This window comes from Sorghum bicolor, chromosome 1, assembly GCF_000003195.3.
Source record: "Sorghum bicolor cultivar BTx623 chromosome 1, Sorghum_bicolor_NCBIv3, whole genome shotgun sequence".
Classification (NCBI taxonomy): Eukaryota; Viridiplantae; Streptophyta; class Magnoliopsida; order Poales; family Poaceae; genus Sorghum; species Sorghum bicolor.
Genome location: NC_012870.2, coordinates 65,259,792 through 65,270,197, shown reverse-complemented (window position 1 = coordinate 65,270,197; position 10,406 = coordinate 65,259,792). Strand labels below are relative to the sequence as shown.

The 10,406-nt window shown below is 47.2% G+C and overlaps 1 protein-coding gene across 1 annotated transcript; it reads right to left on the bottom strand.

Moving 5' to 3' along the window:
- LOC8080793 (alpha-humulene synthase) lies at nucleotides 3,594-5,942 on the bottom strand. The gene is made up of 5 exons (XM_002465189.2): nucleotides 5,699-5,942; nucleotides 4,903-5,597; nucleotides 4,582-4,800; nucleotides 4,370-4,505; nucleotides 3,594-4,228 (listed from the first exon to the last, which is right to left on the bottom strand). The coding sequence occupies exons 1-5, from the start codon at nucleotides 5,843-5,845 to the stop codon at nucleotides 3,683-3,685; spliced, it is 1,743 nt and encodes a 580-aa protein (XP_002465234.2). The 5' UTR covers nucleotides 5,846-5,942; the 3' UTR covers nucleotides 3,594-3,682.

Genomic DNA, 10,406 nt, shown 5'->3' with positions numbered 1-10,406 from the left:
CACTTCTTCTACTCAGGCTTTTCTTGAGAGAAGAAAAGCCGTCCCTCCGTTCCAATGGAGCTAATACCACCGTGCTCGCCACTGCACTCTTTGTCACAACCATCCTCGGCCGATGGAATCCCAACAAGCGCAAGCTGAATCTCCCACCACCCTCGGCCATGGCCGGTGATTGGCAACCTCAACCTGTTCGGCACGCTCTTGCCACTACTACAGTAAAGATGAGTAAGCTCATCGAGATTTGGGAGCAGTTTGGCTCCGCCCCTAACAAACCATTGCTACAAATGGCTATTTTGTAGAGGCGGTTCAAATTATTATGTAGAAGCGGCTGATAACCCCAATCATCTCTACAAATCAGATTTGTAAAGGTAGCTTGTAACACCAGCCGCCGTTTTAATTGCCATTTGTAGAGATGGTTATATTTAGAACCGCTCCTACAGTCCATCCCCCCCCCCCCCCCCAAAAAAAATAAATTTAAAAATTCAAATCTAACCTGAACACATGCATATATAAATCACAAGGACATTATATCAACAACTAATTCACAAGAAGATATATACATATACATATGCATTCACAAGACCATTATATCCAATAAAATTCAAAGTCCAATTCACAAGAATATATATAATTCATCAATACATTCACATAATTCACAAGTCCGACCGTTCCGCAAGTCCAATTACCAATGTCATATTCCATATACATTGTTATCAGCGGTCTAAGCCTAGCCTTTCCCACTCACGAAGATGTTGGTACTGAGGGTTCCTACCAAAGTCGGACGCTCGGTCATGGTACAGACCTTTGATGTGTATAATCTGGTCGAAGCTGCAAAGGTCGCTGACGAGCTCCAAGAGGTTGTCATCTTTGTGTGGACCAGATTGCACACCTTTCTCATCTTGCCACAACAAGAAAACAGATTTAGATTTAGTATTTTGTAACATATGCGTGCGTTTTGTACCAAGTTTTTATACTACAGGTGAAGAGGTTCGAACTTACCCTGCAGGGGTGTCTCCAGTAGCTAGTGGTGTTACTCATGATACTGCGTACTCCCTTTGTCTCTTTTTAATTGTCGTTGTTGGTGTGCGTGCCACAAGTTTGACTCGATTTGTAGAAAATACATGCAATATTTGTATCTCTAAATAAATTTATTAAAAAACTCAAAGATCTTTCTAATGATACTAATTATATAGGCAACAGATCTAGTGCAAACTTATCTTCCGTGCAAACTGTGCAAACTCTAATATGGACATCCACAATGTAAACTCCCGACCTTCTGCTTGTGGCAATGTGTGTCTCACATATAAAGATGTTAAGTAATGCTTTTGACAGCAACGCAATGGAAGTACTAAAGTAAGTTTCACTTACAACATATTTTGTTTTAACACACAAGTTATCCTTCCTTTATGGATCATGCCTCCCTTTATGTGTATTAATGTAGAACCTGCACGCCCTGTTCGAATGAATCTAATAAATGCAACTAGTTAGTATCCAAAAATGAACGTTAGAAGTATATATACAAACATATAATAGGATTACCTATACATCTTGAGAATCAATGCGAAGTCTTTGTATGATTTCAGGTCCTTATCTATTGAATCAAAGACCCATGCCATGCCCATTCCAACAACATCGCGACATCTATAATATTAATTCAATGATGGCTGCATGAATTTAATCATGTGTGAACAATTATCTCTTCTTCCGATTCCACTCCTTTGCTAACAGTGCCTTTTTATTTAGAGCATATTTGGCGGCTTCAACTCTAGCTTCTCTGAAGTCCTGCCGAACATTTTTCTGGAGAAACTATTTTTAGAGTAAAATACACCGGCGGCCCTTTAATTTGTCGCCGTGTGCCACTTTGGTCCATGAACTTGCAAACACAAAAAAAAGGCCTCTAAACTTGTCAGCATGTGCCACTTTGGTCCATGAACTTGCAAACGCGAAAAAGTGCCCCCTGAACTTGTCAACGTGTGCCACTTTAGTCCATGAACATGCAAATACGAAAATAACACCGGTTGCATGGCACTGTTCTGCCACGTGGCTGCCTCTGGTAGGCCATGCATGGCACCGTTTATGGTGCTGACGTCAGCGATGATGCCATCACTTCTTTTTTAATTTACGAAATTGATATATTTTTATTTGTAGCGTCAAATATATCAAATAATATATCAATTCGCTGTATTTATTAATTAAAAGAGATCATTTTAAAACAAGCAAAAATTATTCGTTTTCTAGGTTTCATATTTTTCCTAGGCAGAGTACACATGAAGAGGCTACACAAAACATTTCATGAATTTAGCATTTCATTAATAATTAGTTATGAAATAAATAAATATTTGTTGACGCGTTGAAAGAGCCTTTACACGTTTATGGACTAAAGTGGCACAGGTCGACAAGTTTAGGGGCCACTGTTTTGCGTTTGCAAGTTCATGGACCAAAGTGGCACAGGCGGACAAGTTCAGGGGTCACTTTTTCGGGTTTCCAAGTTCATGGACTAAAGTGGCACAGGCTGACAAGTTAAAGGGCCGTAAGTGTATTTTACTCCTATTTTTAAGTAAAAAGTAGAGGAGCTGAAGTTGTGGCGAAGCCACAAATTATGCCAAAACAGCTCTGACTAGAAGAACCTCTCGTGAAGAGCCACGCCAAACACATGTGCTCATCTCCAAACCATGTGCTCACAAAGGACGTCACGTTCAGCTGTGGGTGTCCGTCCAGCAACCAGCATCAGCTAGTGCCTAGTGCCCGTCCGTGTCCATGAAACGATGATCACTGGTGCTCCGCTCCACCCACCATTAATTAGGGCAGCACCCCGTTCCGTACCTCACCGTGTCCCGTCCCTATAAATTGTGGAAACTGCAACTGAGACCGTTCTTGTATTATGCACACAAGAGAAGAAAAGAAGGACGTTCCGACGGAGACGGAGCTACTGATGATCTCTTTCCTCGGCGTCGTGCTCGCCACCGCCCGCCTCCTCGTCACCGCCCTCCGCCGCCGGCCCGCCGCCACGAGCTAGCGCGGCTCCACCCGCAACCACAAGCTCCCACCCGGGCCCTCGCCCGGCCGTGGCCGGTGATCGGCAACCTCAACCTGATCGGCACGCTCCCGCACCGCTATGTGTCCATGAGCTCTCCAAGCGGGGGCCACTCATGTCTCTCCGGCTCGGCTCCTTCCCCGTCGTCGTCAGCTCCTCCGTCGCCGCCGCCGCAAGGTCCATCCTCAAGACCCCACGACCTGGCGTTCATCGACCGTCCGAGGATGGCGTCGGGCAGGTACACCGGCTACAACTACACTCCGACGTGCTCTGGGCACCCTACGGCGCGTACTGGCGCCAGGCGCGCAGGCTGTGCAAGACGGAGATCTTCAGCGCTAGGAGGCTCAGGTCGCAAGAGCGCGTTCGCGACGAGGAGCTGCAAGCCATGCTGCACGACCTCTATGTCCACGGGACATCGTCGGCCACGGCGGCGGCGGCGGGGCGCGTGGTGGTGGTGCTGGACCATCTGCTCATGGCGAACGTACCTCAACACGATCTCACGCATGGTACGGTGCTGGGCAAGAAGTATGTCGTCGACGACGACGACGACGACGAGACAGGGTGCAAGATACATCACCTCATTAAATAGGAAGAAAACTCTCACAGCTGGAACTGGCCAACATGGTGCAAGATACATACACACAAAAAGGTTCAAACAGTAGTAGGGCCGTTGAGGAAGAGGGAGACGACGAGATCCTTGAGGTCGGCAGCAAAGGTGTAGGCATCTCTGCCGCCAAGGTATATGACCTCCAGCGTCTTGGTCAGGTTCACCACCAGCTGCGCCGCCGGCAACAGCGCGCTATCCATCTCCATGCACGACCGGTTGATGGTCCTCCACGCGTGCTCCGCCATCCCGGCGATCGCCACCGCCGCCTCCTCCCCCGACGTGCCGTGCTCCTTGGCATAGCACTCCACGGAGCTCGCCACGTCCTTCTTGTTCTTCCCCTTCTTGTACGAGGCGATGTCGTTGCGGAAACGAGCCACCTCTCCACTGGCGCTGACCACGGCAGGGACGCCGATCGCCCACCGGAACGCCTCCCTGGTCGCCATGTCACCTGCACCCATAAGCAGCACCACGGCGAGCGTTGGGAAGCCTGACGACATGACAGACACCTCCATGTGCTCCTTGAAGCTCGGCGCATATTTCTCGCTGCACCATTTGGCCTCGTCCAGATAGTACTTTGATGACAGTTTAAACTGCGAGAAAATTAATTAAACAAAATTAGCTAGTATTCATATGTATCGCTAGTGCTTCGTACCAAGCAAACGTACATATGAACAAAGCAAAGTACAGGATACGTTCAATTTAACTGATGTATAAGAACTTTAATTTCTTACCGCTTGCTTTGCATAGGAGACGCGGTACTTCTCATTTGGCTGCAAGCTATCCTCAAACCCTTGAAAGTTCCTCACAAGATTGATGTAGAACATTCTCATGTATTCTGGAAGAATGGAAGCACTGTTTTCATCCCATCTGCAGACCATATATATATCAGAACTAAATCAGGCCATAAACCTCTACCTTGAGTTGGATGTGTGTGTACACGTACCTTTGTATAGCATCGTTGAGTATATGGCACTCCTCTAATGTAGCATACACATCGTATGTGTCATCCATCAGTGACAGCAACCCGAATGTCTTGGCAAACAGCATCCGCGCACGAGAGTATTCCTCCTCATGGAACACCCCACATGTCCAGAAGTAGTTCTCCACTAGCCGGTCTCGGGCGTAGTTTAGTTTCACATTGCCATAGAGATCCTTCCACCACCTGCAAAAATTGAAGAACCCTCATGATCATCATCGATCAACATAAATAATATAGGCAAAGATTATATATATAATATATAGGAAACGTATGTAGTCTACTCACAATGACAGGTCCTTGAGCTCCCTGAGGTGAAGAAACCTGACCAAGTCAAAGTCCAGCCTCGCGAGCTCCAAGAGCACGGCGTCGTGCCCCTCTTCTTTCTCGTACTCGACGACGTAGTGCATCGTCTCCAGCCGCTTTGGGAGGCGTGCGAGAGGGATGTCGAGGGCACGGCACACTTGCTCTGCCAATGGCGACGAGAGCGTGCCTTTCAGTTTCAGGGACTCAAGGTGACGCCTGGCGAAGGAGATGGCTTCGTCGAGGCCCTGCTCGCCAGGCGTTGCCATGTGAGCCGCGTTGTATAGGCTCAGCAAGCCCCTGGGATCGCTGCTCAGACTTTCACTGAAACCGCCCGTCGTGTCATCTTTGAACCTGTCGAACACATCCGCAGGGACCCAGACGCCATGTTGCCGAAGTAGACGAAAGCGGAGAGCAACGGTATGGAGGCCGTCGTCGGCGGCGCCGCCGCCGCCTGAGCCTGCTGATGAGTCGCCCAAACTCTCGCAGCTATTATTATTATTGATGCGTTTTAACGCGGCGTCAACCTCGTGGCGGAAGTGGTTGTCGATGCCGAGGCGTTGGAGCGTGTCCACCAGCGTCACCATATCAGCGACGCTCCTCGTAGCCTCGAACGACATCCGGCGGCGCAATTCTGCCTTGAGCTGATGCGCCCTCTCTCTCATCCGCTCCTCCGACTCCTGTATATAGCTAGGCAGGTTATATATATATATATATATATATATATATATATATATATATATATATATATATATATATATATATAGACACACACACATACTTGTGAGACGGGTGGGACGTAGGTGACGAAGAAGTCGCCCCACGCACAGGGCTCGAAGGCGCCGACGGTGGCGACCGTCAGCCCAGCGCCGCCGCCGGTCTCGAGGCTCGCAGGAGGAGGAGCTGCAGCAACAGTGATCGGAGCCATGACACTGATGCGTGAGTGAAGCCGCGTGTATGTGTCTCGTGCAGCAAGTTCGTCGATCAGCAGCTGGCTGGCTGCTGGCTCGCTAGCTCTGCTTGCACTTGCATGCATATGCACTGCTTACTCTACTCTCTATTTGGCATATTTATACAGAGCGATCGAGCAACACATGAGTGGGGACGATGCTTACTATAATAGAGGTATGGCGATATGGCTTTGCTGACGCAGGAACGAATCCAAGCAAATGATAAAATAAAACCTCGTGTGGTTCACGTGTGCTTTGTAGTATTCTATAAGTCGTATGGGTGCATTATTGCGCCCCCATTCTCCGAAGGAATTTCTGCACGAGCTCAAATTAAGCTTATGATAATTGATTTGTAGATTAATTAATTAATAAGTACATAATATAACGCGGGGTATATCCCTTGATCTCTCATCTTCCTGATCTAGTGCTCCATTTCCTAAAAGTTTCTTCTTAGACCATTTTCCCACCACGTTCCACAAATTCTCACACCAACCATATCGACACTATATACTTCATCTCTCTTCATTTGTCCTCCGATTATGTAGGGTTCATGTTTATAATCAGGCATTATATTCAGATCCTGCATCTGTACACAGTACGCGTGTACATTATTATCGACACTATACTTCATCTCTCTCTTTATTTGTCCTCTGATCATGTAGGATTTAAGTTTATAACAGGCATTATATTCTGATCATGTGTATGCACACGCGTGTTCTTAGCAGTGTCTCCAAACCCTCGATAAACCTCACTAATAAGAGCTCCAAGCTACCGCCGCTATCAGGGCAACTTGCCTCCATTGACCAAATTTTCACTATATATGCATTATCTATGATAAAAGTTTACGCACCCATAAAGTAAGTGTATGCCTTTCAATTCTGGCCTAGGGGCCTCTCCTTTCTCTCCTATGAGGCTACCAAAGGGCAAGAAGTAAAGAGGGTACATCCCTCATTTATAGTTAAGTAGTTCTTTTAGGTTTAGTTTTACTACTATAGATATATCATCACAATTAGGTCTCAAATCCCATCACCATCGACGATTTTGCTCGGCTGCGGTGAAAGTGGCCTGTGAAAATGAATATAATCATGGACAATTTGCAAATCAGTGGCGAGAGGCAAATAAAGTTTAAAGAATCTCATGTGGCCACAATCGGCATCCTCGCATGTGCCATCCTCATCATGGTCCTCACCCGCATAGTGGCTATCCTTGCCCTAGTTGCTCACCGCCACAACTAACCCTGGTCGTTCATTCAGACCCGAACCGAACCGATTTGTTCTTTGGTTGACAAATTCGATTATCAGAAATTAGAGACCGATCAGTCAGTTTAAAAAGCCATGGCCGAGCAAATTTGGTCTCAGTTAGTTAAATTCGGTCTCGATCATGACCGAGCTAACTAGACTAGAGTAGTAACCATAAAACAACAAGATTTATAGCAAATTTTAGCAACACGTTTTTCTATTTGAAGGCAAAAAACACAACACAATTGATGTAGCCGTAGCAGACTTCACCAGATCCAGCGGGCAGTGATCACGCTGGCCTCCGACGGCGACCGTCCTAGGTCGACGGTGGTTGAGGTATTGATGTGTCTACGGCTGGTCGCTGAGCCGCCGACCTAGCGACCCATGCCCAAGCGGCTAGGCACCCCTTGCCAGCAGCCGCAGACCGTTGGGTGCAAGGCACGGGCCGTGCGGCGGACCAACGACCGAGTGCACACCTCGCCGCCTCAGCCTCGCACCGACGTGCCGTCACCAAATGTGGTCGGGAGTCGAGCGGTGGAGGCGGAGGCTCTGGGCCTGGAGAGAGTCAAAGAGAAATTGGGAGAGAGACTAGAGGGAGGCTTTATATATCTAGGGTTTATATATATGGGTTGGGCTTCTTTTGCTAGGTCTTTTGGCTTATACAACAGTAAAGTTCGTTTTTTTTTCAATCAGTTCGGGTAACTGACACAAAGAACCTAACTAATAACCATAAAACATCGGTTAGTAGAAACTGAGGACCAATCTAATGATCGAAAAAATTGGTCTTGATCAGTTCAGTGTCAGTCTCAGTTACTTTGGTTCGGTCATCAATTAATTACGTCTAGTGTTAGCCAAAACGGGAGAGAGGTCGCCCTTGACCCCATGTCCATGCAGATCTGCCTCGAGAGGGGGCAGGGAGCGGGCTCCCACCGTCTAGCCGATTATCATGCCATGCGCTGACAGCGGTGAGAGAGGGAAAGGGGGCCTATAGGGAGAGAGATAGAGAGTGGTGGTCGGGAGGGAGTGCCAATAACGAAGAGAAATAGAGAGAGATATATAATTTGGTGGCAATTTTTCAGTTCAAAATATAATCTGACATTAATAAACAATGTCTGCTCTAAATTTTAGCCCTATATATAATGTCACGAGAGTGAACGCACAGTATGGAAAATATATTTTTTTAAAAAAAACAGCTGCCCTGTACCAGCCGCAAGAGTGAAGGCACCATATGAAAAATAAACTTTTAAAAAGAAAAGCGCCGCGCTAGCTCTTTAGGAGTAACCCCAGTAATTTATTAAATATAGTTGGCATCCTAGGATTTTTGTCAAAACTATAAAAAACAGCCTACAACAAATTGGCAAAATTATTTGGTAAATTTATGAGTTTGACAAAATTACTTCTTCACTTGGCAAATATGTAAGTCCTCTATCACTTGGCATCATGTGTATCCCAATTTGCCAACTAATTTTGTCAACTTGTTTGAAGCTCAATTTATAATTTTGTTAAAAATTCTAGGATGCCAAGTTCTTTTGGCTAGCCCAAATAGCAAACTATTAGAGAAGACTTTTTTTTATTTGGTGTTTGGTTTTGAGATTTATAAATCTATTGATTTACCAAATAAATTTTAACCTGCTCTACATTACCACGTTCGCACGAGGACACGACACAACCCACCGAGCATGCGGGCCGCACCATGCGGGCACCATCAGTTTGCTCGAAGCTTTCCCACCTAGCTTGCCAACTCATTTTGGGCGCTCCCCACTCGGCAAGCCGTCGGCACTCGGCAGAACACGTGTTTTTCATGTCGGCGTGTTTGGACAGCTCCTAACAGTTCGAGATTCACCAAATCAGTTCGTCCCCACTTCTAGTTATTTTTCCAAGTCAGTTCCATATCTAGGTTTTTTTTTAGCAAATCACTCTTAGGTCCATCAAAACACATAGTATAAGGTACAGTAAGATCCACGTTTTTTCTGCAACGTGCTACTCCACCAAAACCCTGGGGTAATTAGCGAATGATCACTGATTTTAAATGCAACGAAGGATGGGGACGTGGGTTCCGCGTACGGGTGGACGGCGGCGAGCCATCAGAGCAGCTACAATAAGCCATGTGAGCTTGGCTAATAACCAAGACAACTCAGCAAAGTCTAATGTGGAAGAGAGAGAATAGGAGAGAGAGGGTGATGGTCGACGCATTTGTCGACCAGCTCGTCACGAGCTCCAAGACTGCATGTATAGATGGCCATCGGGCCGTGCCGGCCCGGCCCGGCGGCCCGGCGTGCCGTGCCTGCCCCGGGCCTCACTGTGCCGTCGTGCCGGCCGGGCCGTGCCATCACTGTGCCTCGTGCCGGGGGTATAGCCCAAGGCACGGCCAACGGGCTGTCGGACCGGCCCGAAGGCACGGCGGGCCACCGGGCCAAGGTCGTGCTAGGCTAGTAGCAGGCCTATATTTTCTTTTTTTGTTTAGAATTAGCAGGCTACATTTATTAACAGGCCAATTAGGATGGATGGATGTGCCAACAGACCTACATTTTCTTTTTTAAAATTAGAAAAGCTATATTTTTTACTGGGCCATTAAGCACCGGGCCATCGGGCCGTGCCTGAGCCGTGCCACGGGCCACGGTGGCGGCCCAGGCACGGCCCGGTGCCTCGGGCCGGGCCAAAATGTCGGGCCGCGGGCCACGGGCTGCATGGCCAACTATAGCTGCATGTGAGGTTGCATGCGTGGTCCTGTCCTCCTTGCCAATGGGAGCATAGATGGAGGGAGGTAGTGGCGGGTCCCACGCTATTAAAAATAGTCTTGGAATCCGTGAAGAGCCATGGTTGTTATATATATTGTCTACAAAACTAGTCTACATATGACATGGCTTGGCTATTAGACAAGCTTATTGGCCTTGCTCTGATCTAGCGCGGCCACAACAAAGGGGCAATGTACAGTAAAGAAGAGTGATGACGGTGAAGAAGACTCGCAACCTGCGAAGAAAAAATAGAACAAACTGGTCATTTTCCATTTATTAGTAGCAGTGGTGGATAATTTCTTCCATCTCTATAAAACTTGGATGTTTGATGGAGCACCCCTTCAAGGGCATATCCATCGTTTTTGTGGAGCAATTTTGCGGGTGGAGCTACTGGTGAAAGCGTTTTGCTGGAAAAAAAAAATCGAAGCTGTTTTTATGGTTTTGGAACGGCGTGGAACTCTGCCAAAGAAATCTCAGTTCCTAATACTCCGATCCATTGAAAAGATATGAAGTATTAGTGAAGCAAGAGGGGAAAAAAAGGCCACCCCACAAGTTACTAGTACTAC

Excerpts from the sequence above, each read along its gene's own strand:
- LOC8080793 (XM_002465189.2), bottom strand. The coding sequence starts at position 5,845 with ATGGCTCCGATCACTGTTGCTGCAGCTCCTCCTCCTGCGAGCCTCGAG. Across the intron at positions 5,598-5,698 it reads ACGTCCCACCCGTCTCACAA|GAGTCGGAGGAGCGGATGAG; the intron begins GTATGTGTGTGT and ends AGCTATATACAG. Across the intron at positions 4,506-4,581 it reads CTCAACGATGCTATACAAAG|ATGGGATGAAAACAGTGCTT; the intron begins GTACGTGTACAC and ends TATGGTCTGCAG.